Here is a 13306-nt window from a genome sequence, read left to right on the forward strand (position 1 = left end):
GCCCTCCTTCTTATACATTTTGGAAGCTTTGAAAGTAAACAATTGAATAAAACTGATCTAAATTTTTAATGGAGAACGAACCTTGTTTATCAGACCTTTACCGTTAATAAATAAGCACGTTTCTTTCTCTTCTTTATTCATTTCGACTACTTATTCTTGCGTAGATGATTTGTATTTGTTTAGATAGACTACTGACAAGCACAAAACAAGGTAACAAACCCAGAAGTGAGCCACCTAGAAATAAAATTCCGACTTTTGAAAGACTACAGTGTATAAATTTTGTGTATTTTTAAAAGGAATGGCCGGTACTTCAGTTTCCGGCCTACTTTTTAAAAGTAGCGTAGCAGCTCTCGTAAGCTTGTTATTCTATTGTTCACTCGATGGGAAGCGAGCCATTCCCGTGAGACCTTGGGAAAGCTGCTACATGTACCCACCCCCGCACCCGCCCCACCCTCTAGCTCCTCTGCTATAGCAACACTCAAGAACGTTGCTAAATACAGATTGCAATGTGAAATACGCAGCGTGCATTATATAAGCAAGGGTGATGACGATGATCTGGAAAAATTCACGTGTCAAAATTCAATAAACTTTATCCTTATAAATACTGTGTTTTCCCTACGAAATTAAACTATAAATGAAATGATGACGAGATTATTGAGACTGCGTTCGTTTCATCGTCTGATGTTATTATGTGTATGTTTTGATTCAGCTTAACATTATACATGTAACATTATTATGCTCTGAATTCGGTCCAAAAATAAAATGATGCAACGTTCTCAAACCTATCAGAGCAAACAAGCTGTTTTTAACCAATCAGAAGCAAGCCCGAACCAAAACCACTCGTGGTTTGGTTTACGCGCCATTGCCCGCGCTTAGGAGCGGTTGCATGTTTTTGCTTCGAGCTGTGATTGGTCGAAATATGACTGGTAACGACTCGTCATCCACGACACTATTTTCGAGTTCAAATTTGTTTTTTCTCCGTCTCATGTCTCCATCCCTCTTCTGTGAGGCATTTTCTTTCTCTCTTTACTAGCGTTCTTCTTTCCTCTCTTTTTGAGATACTGTTCCAGCTTTCCTGAAGACTTCAGCTTTTTGAATTTCTCTGCCAGTTCCAACTTCTTCTTATCAGCTACGAAAAAAGGAAGCAAAATCAACAATTCCGACTTCTTTAGATTCAGGTAATTATACTCAAAAGAATGGCGAAATAATATCTTCTTGAGCAAACCGTCCAACAAAGTCTAAAGAACGCCGTTCTTAAAGGAGCTACACGTCATGGACAACACATGTTTTTCCATGTTAAACAACTATTATTTTGAGGTGTTTCTTCAGTTGAAAGTTATCTTCAGGAAAAATGTCTTAAAATATCATGACATTGCTGCTTTCACACGAACTGGCAACTTGTAGAGACATGTCGCAACGACCTACAGCAGGGATAAAATCACAACATACAAGTGTGATTTTGTCCCTGAAACATGTCACTGCGACGTGTCTCTGCGACAGCTCCAAAAGGACCTATCAGAAAACCCTGTTGGACATTAAAATATCGTAACTAACTCACATTTCTTTAGGTAAAACGGTCTTTTCCCTTGCTTCACTAGTTCGAGTTCGGCCTTCTTCCTCTTTCTCTCTGCTTCTCTCTTTACGTCTAGGGATTTTTTTGCAGCTTCTTGTTGCTCCTAATAACAAAATTTGAAACAAAAACTTGCATGGTACAATTTTCGCTGGGATTGTTCTAGACCTTTTCCGCTCCACAGAGAACTGAAGGCCTGTGGACTGCGCTCTCTCCTTTTTCAGATTTTTCATTCAGGGGTAAGGTCGGATGTAAGCAGACTAGGCCAATTTGGTAAGCCACAGCTAAATTTCTATACACGAATCATGGGGGTAGGGGTGGGAGGTCCTTAGAAAACACGGGGTTATCAACGAGGAGATACGCCCATGCAATAAACATACTCCCATTAGTAAGATTTTAGTGTCTGCAGTGCAATCACTGACGATATACATGTAGTTTCTATATTGTTTTAACATTTTGACAGTAGCTTTATGGTTAGTGCATTGCTTTATGGGCAGAGAGGTCCAGGCTTGAGCCCCAGCAGGAATATTAATTGGTGCAAAGAAATTGTAAAGCAAAGATGACAAAATGCTGGATGGTACCCTGTGATGGTCAAGAACCTCATCGAGGAGGAGTAGCAATAAAATAAATTATTCCTATCGCTTCAAACATGTACATTGTATGCACCAAAGGGCGATCTGGTTCATCCGCGCTAAGGATCAGAGTTTACTTATTACCTTTTACATTATACCACTGAAGCGCAAGGTACAAATTGTAAATATAAGCTCAAGGAGAGGGGAGAGGGGAGAGGGAAGAGGGGAGAGGGGAGAGGAGCACCAAAAGACTTGTGAAGAACTTACCATCCTCTTCAAAAGTGAGTCCAGTTGCTGTTTCCTTTCCGGTTGCTTAGTTTTCTGTAATTCTTTTTGTAATTGCTGCAACAAAGTCCAAAACAACACAAGAGACATTTGAGAGTGTGTTACACCAGGCAAGTACCAATTTGTATCACAACAAATACTAAGAATCACTTAGTGTAACAGCACCAAGTTTTTGTGTGAAACAACTACAGTTGAATCCCGATAACTCGAACCCTCAGTAACTCGAACTCCCGCTAACTCGAACCTTTTTCGATTCCCCTTCAGGTCATTTTCTTACTAATTTTACTCTTAATAACTCGAACTCCCGATATCTCGAACCTGTTTCGATTTCCCTTGAAGGTTCGAGTTATCGGGATTCAACTGTACACTGTAGTACCCGGTTCAGCAAACAAACCCAACTGCAAGACTTTAGCTGCAGTTGGGTTTGTCTGCAACGAAGGCTATCAACTGGGAAATGTGACAGATACACACTGTATTGGCAGTTTTTGCTTGAAAAAGATTGTTGCATGAAACATGTTGGACACAGCTGTGATGCAACAGCCCCTACTTGGCTGTATAATCCTCCATGGCATGGATAAATTTATATGAAAATGATAATTTTGTTATAATTCTCACCTTTTTCTCATTTGCTTTTATTTCACCTAAGAAGGAATATGCCTTATCAAATTTTTCTTGGTTAAATGTGCCTGAAAGCTCATCGAATCTGGGGTCTCTGGACATCTAAAAAGTGAGAGAATTCCCATTATAAGTAAAATGACTCACCCCAATTTCAAAAATATGGTAGGTATTAAACCCAGAAACACTGAATCAACCTGAAACACTCTATTCAAAGAGCTATGTACCCCTAACTACATATCACTTAAGTAGTAAGTAGTAAAGTCTGTTTCCGAGCCATGAGGCCCATACAGCCGGAGCTTATCCCGGTTTCCGCAGCATTAAGCGACTAGGAGTATTGCTACTCACCCCTGGATGGGATGCTAGTCCATCGCAGAGCTACCCCCCAGCAGTAAATTCGCCGGTACCCATTTATACACCTGGGTGGAGAGAGGCACTGTGAGAGTAAAGTGTCTTGCCCAAGAACACAACGCAGCGCCCCGGCCAGGCCTCGAACCCGGGCCGTTCGACTCGCAGTCGAGCGCGCTAACCATTAGGCCACTGCACCTATCACTTAACTACTAACTGCTAAAATCTAACCATCTATTTCTAACTGCCAACTACGTGTACATGTATGTAACTTACCCGTTTTTTAACTGGAATGACTTGTCGTAATCGAGAGACTGGCTTCTTTGATGACATTTCTCTGGGTCTGTAACAGCAAAAAGAATGAACGCACTTTACATTTCTGTCAATCAGTCATCATTAAGCAATAGAGAAAGACAGTGCTAACCAAATGATTTTATAAAATGGGCTACAGAGTAGTACCAGCTGAAGGAACAAGGATCTTAAAGTATACAAAGCTCCCATTTGCCAGTTTATTTGACAATGCATGGAAAAGGTAAAAATAAATTTGATCTTATCACTTTTAATAAGTATACAGTATGCTGCTGAATCATAATTTTTATCAGATTCCAGCTTGTTTTGCATATTCCAGTATGCATACCTCTCAAGCTGTACATTTCTTACCTATTTTTGTTTTCCCTCTTTTGAGACTTTGCATTTGCTCCCTTCTTTTCAAAGAGGCCATGGATTGCTTCATTATACCTTAAAAATAAAATTACATGTACCGGTCGGTATGTGTGCAGTAATTATTGCTGCTAATTAATAAGTCAAGGTTTCCTTTGCAACCACTCTCATTTGTGACTAGCTCTGGTTATGACCATCACTGTGAAACCTCATTTGAATTTTATTGTTACTCAGACTCTGTAATTAAAAAAATCTCACAAGCAACTACATGGCCATAAGTGATCACAGCCACTTTTGGGAATCACTTTTGGGAATGCCATCTGATCTTTTCCTTTACTTTTCCACTCAGAGATACTGATTCTTATTACTCAACACTTCAAAAGCATGCACTGCTTGATCACATTGGTCATAATTTAACATTGTGTAGTTCCAGAAAATATCCATACCCCACCATGGAGGGAATTTCACGTAAGACACCCCACCTCTCCGGAATTTCCGTTTTTGTAAGCAAAAATAAACCCCCCGCCCCTCTGGAATGTGTGATTCCAGAAAATATCCATACCCCCACCACGGAGGGAATTGGAAATTCCAGAGGGGTGGGGGGGTCAAGGGCCCAGGAAATTCCGAAGAGGAGGGGGGGTTGCCAGTGAAATTACATTTCCAGACGGTCAAGTTTGATGCAGTGCAAACTACTTTCAAAAATCGTTTCTTACCTACTCTACAAATGTTTTACATAGCAAAAATATCACCCCGGGTTCTTGATTCACAATCGCTTTACTTTAAAACGGGTTTTCTTTCTCCTGAAAGCACACTGAAAGCAAATAATTTCACTGAAATCCTCCATGTTCGTCCGTGGCCGCCATTACTTGTTACCAGTCCCCCGAAACTTGTCACGTGGTTTGACCGAAATGCACTGGTGTCGAGCGTTGCTTGTTTCACGTTCGATCGAAGGAAAATCGTCCTTGTTTGTGAAAAGTTTCATGTTTATTAGCGATGAAAATACTGTAATGATGTCAGAGACTCGAGATTAACTTGTTCTTGTTATTTCTGGCTATTTGTTTGTAATTTTCATGTTAAATTTTGCTTTCTCGGCGAGCATTTAGCGATTTTGTGATCACGTCTACGGTGATTGTTTATATCAACACTTTTCAAATCCGTGTTCTGTCAGATAAGCTTACATTTAACGGTTTTCTAAAGCGATTGGAATGAAAAGGGATGGATGGTTATACAACAAGGTAATTTGACAAGTGACTACCAGATATTTTGTCTGTTTTCTTTTGAGGAAATTTCTTTATTTTGTCTTCAACAGTACATGTATGTATCGTTTTAACATATCTTCCGATCGATCAGTTATACACTATAACTGTTTACAAGAGAGATGGCCTAAAATTTAGAGCATTGTACAATTTACCTTTTTTCCAGAGGGGCTGGGGGGTACGCAATATACTTTTGGAAATTCCGGAGGGGTGGGGGGGTTTATTTTTCTTAACAAAAACGGAAATTCCAGAGAGGTGGGGGGTCTTACGTGAAATTCCCTCCGTGGTGGGGGTATGGATATTTTCTGGAACCACACAATTTGTAAAAATACCCCCCAGCCTCTCTGGAAAAAAAATAAAAATAAATTGTGCAAATATGCACTTAACAGTAGGCCGCTTCTCTTGTAAACATGACTACAGTGTATAATTGATTGATTGGATCAGAAGACATCTTGAAACAATACACAAATGCGCTGTTAAAGACAATACTAACAGAAGTTTCCTGAAAAGTAAACAGACAAAAGATCTGGTAGCGACTTCCCAAATTACCTTGAGGTATAACCATCCATCCTTTTTAGTTCAAATCACTTTAGAAAACCGCTAAATGTATCAAAGCACGGATTTGAAAAGTGTTGATATAACATTCACCATAAATGTGATCACAAAATCTCAAACGCTCGCTGAAAAAGCAAAATTTAACAGGAAAATTACAAAAAATATCCAGAAATAACAATAATCTTGAGTTTCTGACATAATTACACTATTTTCATCGCCAATAAACATGAAACTTTTCACAAACAAGGACAATTTTTCCTTCGATCGAACGTGAAACAAGCAATGCTTGCCACCAGTGTATTTCGATCAAAACACGTGACAAGTTTTGGGGGACTGGTAACAAGTTATGGCAGCCGCATCTCGGACGAAACATGGATGATTTCAGTGAAAGTATTTGCTTTCAGTGTGCTTTCAGGAGAAAGAAAACCCGTTCAAACTGCAAAACGATTGTGAATCAAGAACCCAGGGTACTATTTTTTCTATGTAAAACATTTGTAGTGTTGGTAAGACACATTTTGAAACAAGTTTGTACTTGCATCAAACTTGACCGTCTGAAAAACATAATTTCACTTGTAACCCCCCTCCCCTTCAGAATGTCCTGGGCCTTTGACCCCCCTACCCCTCTGGAATTTCCAATTCCCTCCGTGGTGGGGGTATGGATATTTTGTGGAACCACACATTGCATAATTATAACGCTTGTTGAGAAAGGTCTCGACCCATTTTTTGAATTCGCCAGGTGGTCACTTACAAGAGCTTTGACTGCAGTTTATACAGGTGGTCTGTTCAAACAGTCTTCCTGTAAAATACCAAGTTTGAATGCCGGTCATAATGACCCCAAAACAAAATGCCCCTGCTTGTATTCTAAAACCTTTGGACGGAATGTTTAAAGAACAAGAAATGTAGAGTCAGTCTTTTTTCCCTTGAGGAAAGTTATTTTCTTACGTGAATTATTATTTTCTTCATGCTTTTAAGGGGGCGCTTTTTTCAGGGGCATTTTGTCTTGGAGGCATTTTGACTAGTTACCCCCAGTTTCTTTATTCAGAATTGAATTCACAGAGTTCATTGCTTGGTTGCAGCTGACGCCACAGCAGCCATGCTGGTGAACAAGAAAAAAGCGTTTCCCTCCACTGGGAACTAAACTATTTTATAATGCAAATTCCGCAAAAACACTTTTTATTGTTTTGTCCACCAACATGACCATTTCACGTGGTTACAAGCGAGCAATAGCATACCTTTTGGAACCAACTTTGTGTTTCAACTCCTCAAGTTCACAGAAAGGAATCTCTGATAGTTCTACAAAAAATAATGAAGACAAACAATGCTTTTCAATCCTGTTCCTTTGTCCTTTTAAGCCCACTGAAAAATTCAACTTTGTTGAACTTTTTCAAGAAGTCAGTGAACAAAAAGAGCCTGCTGGTCCTTGAAAAATACTCACCTTCCTTTAGCCGATCCTAAGATAAAAATAGAAAGAAAAATATTTCAAAAAACGATTTATAGTACAGACTCGAACGAAACAACATTCGAAAATCAACCAATGCAAGAGAACACACTTACAACTTTGTCTTCTTCTACATCAGAGTTCTCTGGGCTTTCATCATCTTCAGAGGAATCTGAGCTAGAATCTCTTGCATTATTCTGAGCCATGCCTCTTCAAAAGCTTTCCTTTTGTAGTAAATCAAAGCGCGTATAAAACGTATTAAACAACAAGAACAAATTCAACTGACTCGGTTCGCCATCTTGGAAGCGTGCATTCTGGGGAGAACTGGGGAGAGTAAAACGTTCTTGCCTCAGGTCTCTCTCAGTAGTATAGAGGGGAGTCCACAAATACCACCTCGAATTAGACGCTTTTATCGCAGCCGGAGTTCGTTTTTTGGCAAGTGTTAATGAGTTACGGTAAATTCCCCGACTTTGTTTACCCACGCGGAAAAAAAAACAAAATTTGCATACCATGTTCAGGCAAGCCCTTGACATGTTCAAACAAGCCCGTGACTGTCACGTCTCACTCTCAACGTAATTCGACAAATACCACACTGAATTAGACGGCAAGGGGTCATAATTGATATCACGTGCATTAAATCAAAAGAACAATAGTTGTGCACGTGTAAAACAATAGATTTTTCATTCCAGAGTGCTTAGAACTCAGATTTTAAGCACACAGGAATGAAAACAACTTACTAACGTCTAAAAATATCATTCGGGTAAACCCCGACACCCACGCACAAATTTGCATGCCGCGAGCTGGAATGTCAATTGAACATTTGCTGGGCAATGGAATATACACAAAAAGATGGGCCGAGGAAGACGCGGAATTTGTTACATGAGCGGAAAAAAAAACTTGAAAAATTTTTTCAACCCACCTGCAGCAATGTTTTTACAAGAAAAAAGGGCGAAGGCTGCTTCCCAACCCGCTGTTTCATTGACAGAAGAGGAAATCGCGCAGTTGCGCGCTTTTGACAAAAGCTTTGTTGCGAATCTTTTGACAGGCAATTGACCTTTGGCCGCCATGCTTGCTCAATTAAGGGAAAACGCCCTGACGTGTTTGGGTTGTCATGCTTGGAAAAGCAAGGCCGATTTTACCCCGCATTTTTTTTTGACCGCAAAAGCAAGAGAGAGAGAGTGGAAGCACGCCTCGTCCGAGCGCAGGGAGAGCAGGGTGGGTGGGGGAGAGCGCCGCGAGCTGGAATGTCAATTGAACATTTGTGCCTTTTAGTTACAGAGCTTGAGCAAGGTCACGTGGATTTTTAAAAAAGCGAGTTGACTGACAAAATCGAGAAAATGACAAAAACAGCAGACCCTCTTCCAAAGGTCGCTTTAAACATAATGGATGCACCGATTCCGCTTGGAGTGCGAAGGAGATTGCGCAGCCCGTTGCGACCGCAAAGGAGATTGCGCAGGCCGTTGCGAGTGCGGAACTATCCACCAGAACCGCCAAGGCGCCACGAGGAAAAAAAGAGGAACATCCAAAGGGAATTTGACCCTTTTCCGCCGCACGGAAACCGGGAGGTAACAAATTATCAGAATGAGATTTTGAATCTTTTTGATGTCGCGGAAGACGAGGGGGAGGAAAATAGTGGCCGGCGTTTTATTCGATGGCGTTTTACCAGAGGTTTGGAAAACGATCTTACACCAAACTTTATGCAAAAAATCCGAGAAAACGTAGGCACAGCGTTTTATATCAGGCATACTTACTCGTATTGGTTGCGCAACATGGAGGATGGTACGGTCATTGTTTACTACACTAATAATAAAGGCTCGCCTTGGATTAACAGGCTTTCTGAAGCGAAAAAGTGGTTGACCGAACTGGAGACAAAACGCCTGGCCTTTGACAATATCGAAAGACCTTCAACAAAGTGGGTGTTTTATGGCTTTTTTGATGCTGAAGTAAAGGTTGTGCTTGACCGACGACCGCTGTTAGGCACTGGCCCCTTACCAGACTGGCTGCGCAACCTTGCGCATGGCAGGTCGATGGTTGCGCTAGATACCTATCGAGATAATTTGTGTCTATGGCGTTGTATTGCTGTCCACCAAGGAGCACGTATTGATCGAAGCACAGTAGCAGCCCGTGGTCTCGCAAAGAGTTTCTTCAAACTCGAAACTGTGCCGACCGACTGTCCAAAAACATCTCTTGATGAATTAGATAAAGTTGAAAGGCATCTGAATCAGGGTGTCGCTTTTTCTGATTGGCTCGGCATTCGAGTTTATGAGCCTGAGCGTGAAGAAAATGAGGAAGTCGTATGGCACCTAAGAAGAAACTCTCCAGCTATGCTGACGAACATTCTGACAATCGGAATTTACGAAGGGCACGCGTTTGTCATTAAGGATATTGAAAGGTTAGCCAAGACGTATGCATGCGCCCATTGCAACGCGAGATTTACACAAGCTTGCCACCTTAAACGCCACTATCAAACTTGCAGCCAAGGAAAAACAATAATTGATTGCCCGGGCAAAAAGGTTGAAGAACCGCAGACAAGCTTTGAAAAGGCTTTCTATCCAAGCCATCAAGCTTCCAAAGAATCGCTTCGGTGGCTTGACCAAGAGGCCAAGCGGCGGAAAATTCACATTCACCACGCAATGTGCGGACATGGTGGTGAGCGTTGGGTTGAGCGCGCACCTGTCGACGGGTACGACCCTATTTCCAAAACTGTATTTCAATACCACGGCTGCCACTGGCACGGGTGTCGAAAATGTTACCCGCAAGATCGTAACAAAATCATTGACCGCAACGACCAAACACGCGAAGACAGGTTCAAAGCCACAATGAAACGTACAAGATTGCTTCGAAGGGCCGGCTACCGCGTGATCGAGGCTTGGGCGTGCGAAGTAAGGGAAAACGAGCTTGACGCGCCGCGGGCGCAGACAAAAAGCTATCCGCACGCGATTTTGTACGATTTTGAGGCGTATGGTGACAATAAACAGAGAAAGGAACAAACGTCAGCGCTCACGACCGAAAACACACATGTGCCAATCTCGGTAAGCATTGGCGACACCCTTGAAAGAGAACCCACCCACATTTGTGAAAGAGACCCGGCGGAGCTGGTCCGCAAGTTCATGGAAGAGCTGGAGAGACGTGGAAAAAACATTCGGGCCCAAGTAAGAGCGGAATTTATGCCAAAAGACGTTGGCCTGCTTCCCAAAGCGCAGCGTCAAAAAATTGAGGAATGGTGCAACCAAGTTCCTGTAGTTGGGTTTAACTCGGGCAGTTACGATCTGAATTTGATCAAAAATTACTTTGTAGGCCGCCTTGCCGACACAACTGGCAAAGTCAGAGTGGCGAAAAACTGTAACAAAATCATGTTTTTGCTTACTCCGAGCTTCCGTTTTCTTGACATTATTAACTACCTTGGGCCGGGAACAAGCTATGAAAAGTGGGTAAAGGCCTATGGGAGCGAGGCCAAAAAATCGTGGTTTCCTTATGAATGGTTTGACACTCCTGAAAAGCTTGATTATCCAGGTTTGCCAGATTATTTTATTTGTCACCAACCGGGCTCGGCTTGCCAGCCTTGGTATTCAAAGTTGAAAAACTCTTTTGTGCTAAAACTTTCAGAATGGAAAGCTTGTAAAAAACTGTTTCGAGAAAAGGGCATGCGCACCTTTGCAGACTGGCTGCGTTATTACAACAATCTCGATGTGACCCCCGGCCTGGAAGCTCTTGAAAAGATGAAAGCTTTTTACACTGAAAAGAGGATCGACATTTTTAAAGACGCAGTTAGTATTCCCGGAGTAAGCTTACATTACCTGCTCAGAGGATCTGTTGAAAGAGGGGCTGAACTTTTCTCGCCTTGTGAAGAAGCGTACGAAATGCTGAAAGGGGCTGTTGTTGGCGGGCCAAGCATAGTATTCACGAGGCGCCACGAGGTTGGCGTCACAAAAATCAGAGATCACCAGTATTCCGATCCACGTCTTTGCGAAAACATTGTTGGCTACGATGCAAATGCCCTTTATCTGTCAACAATGTTGCAAGACATGCCCTGCAAAAAGGAAGAAGTCCGCCAATTCACAGGAGTTGAAGAAGTGCAGGCGAAGGTACTGACGGAAAATTTGAAAGGAGAAAACTCTGCTCATATAGCCAAATGGTTTGGATTTGCGGAAGTTGACATAGAAATTCCAAAAGAGCTGTGGAAAAAGTTTGAAGAGATGCCGCCATTTTTTCACAATAAAGAGGTCCCAGGCGGGCTTGTCCCACAACACATGTATGAATACTTGAAAAGAACAAAAAGAAATCGTGGAAATGGTAAAAAGCTCGTTGGAGCCCTTTCTGCCAAAAAGATTCTTTTGTATGCTCCACTGCTGCGCTGGTATGTGGAACACGGGGCGGTGATTACGGCGGTTCACCGAACGATTGACTACCAACCGAAAAAAATCTTCAACTGGTTTGTGGAACAAGTGACAGAGGCGCGAAGAACAGGCGATGTTGAGAGGTGCAAGGCCTTGCTGGCGGACGTGTTTAAGCTGTTGGGAAACAGCGCTTACGGGAAGCTGATCGAGGCCCTTGAAAGGCAAACAAACGTGATTTATACAAAAGACGAAAAAGTGGTTGACCGAGCTCTGCGAAGCGCGTATTTTAGCGACTTAGATGAAATTGGGCAAGCGTACGAGTTGGAAAGCCGCAAGCCAAGAATAACAATCAGCAGGCCTTTTCAAGTTGGGATTGCGGTTTACCAGTTGGCAAAGCTGCGCATTTTGGAATTTTACTATGACTTTTTGGATAAGTATGTTGATAGAAAGGACTTTGAGCTAATTCAGATGGACACGGACAGCTGCTACATGGCCATTTCTGCTTCGAAGCTTGAGGACATCGTAAAACCCGAGCTAAAACAAGAATTCGAGGCCCAAAAAAAACAATGGCTGGCTTGGGACAAGTGGAGCGGCCGCACGCCCGGTCTCTTTAAGCTAGAGTGTGTGGGTAGCCGGATGATTGCTCTCTGCCCAAAGTGTTATTTTATCGAGGAACAAGATGGTGAAAAAAAGAAGTTTAGCACCAAGGGTATGTCAAAGGCGCAAAACGAAGTAACTTGGCAGCGTTTCAAGGCCGCTCTTGAAGGCAGTGTGGATAAAGCGAGTAACAGAGGCTTCCGTATGAAGGAAGGAAAAATGGTAACTTACGAGCAGGAAAAACTGGGTTTGAGCGCCTATTACGACAAACGTTGGGTGCTTGAAGATGGAATACATACCGAACCGATTGAATATCACGTTTAGCTGGCATTGACCGGAGGAAGGGCGGTATCAGAAGGGACAACGAGCAGCTCCTCGCGCACAAAGCCACGCTTAGGGCCGTCTTGCAAGTAATACAAAACAGGTTCGTTTGGTTTCATTACAGCTCTTTCAAGCGAAAAGACTTTTAAAGACCAGATTGGATCGGTGGCACGTTTTCCGCCACCTTCTAACTCACCCGGCTGGTACAAATATCTAACATTCACGGAGGAGGGGAGCTTTTTTTCGCTCTTACCAACAGGCCTCAAATAAGGCGTCGACGGCTTGGCGGCAACGGCTTTTAATTTAATAGCTTCTGAGGGTTTTTTGCCCGTCAGTCGTGTAACTTCGTTGTTTAGAGCGGCAATAACTTCGGGTAGCCTCTTGACCCACGCTGTCGACCGCTGACCAGATGGCAGGGTCAACTCGACACTGTACTGATAACCAAACAGGCGCTCTGCCAGTGTGCGGTTGAAACGTTCAACAATGGCCTGATCTCTGTGAATGTTAACACGCCCGCGCCGAATAGCTGTTTTGTGATTTTCCATTTCTTTGGTAACAGCGCCCATGAATTCGCGCCCGGGGTCAACTTGAAGCAACTGTGGCCATTTCAGTGCACTTCGCCTGTAAATTGTCTGAAAACCTTTTGCAACCTCAGTTGAATCTTTGGAGGTCAAAGGCTCGGCCTCTTTGAAACGGCTGGCAACGTCAACAACAGTCAACGCGTATTTGTAAACTTTTCGCCCTCGCGGCAA

The 13306-nt window shown here is 42.6% G+C and overlaps 1 protein-coding gene across 1 annotated transcript; it reads right to left on the bottom strand.

Annotated features, from left to right (window-relative positions):
- Window positions 1-732: 732 nt before the first annotated feature.
- Window positions 733-7640, bottom strand: LOC144635771 (ribosomal RNA processing protein 36 homolog). The gene is made up of 9 exons (XM_078494856.1): window positions 7416-7640; window positions 7297-7312; window positions 7094-7154; window positions 4051-4128; window positions 3667-3733; window positions 3043-3147; window positions 2410-2484; window positions 1559-1676; window positions 733-1129 (listed from the first exon to the last, which is right to left on the bottom strand). The coding sequence occupies exons 1-9, from the start codon at window positions 7503-7505 to the stop codon at window positions 984-986; spliced, it is 756 nt and encodes a 251-aa protein (XP_078350982.1). The 5' UTR covers window positions 7506-7640; the 3' UTR covers window positions 733-983.
- Between the last annotated feature and the right edge of the window lie 5666 nt (window positions 7641-13306).

Source organism: Oculina patagonica, chromosome 13 (assembly GCF_052425735.1).
Source record: "Oculina patagonica isolate OP01 chromosome 13, crgOcupat, whole genome shotgun sequence".
NCBI classification, from domain to species: domain Eukaryota; kingdom Metazoa; phylum Cnidaria; class Anthozoa; order Scleractinia; family Oculinidae; genus Oculina; species Oculina patagonica.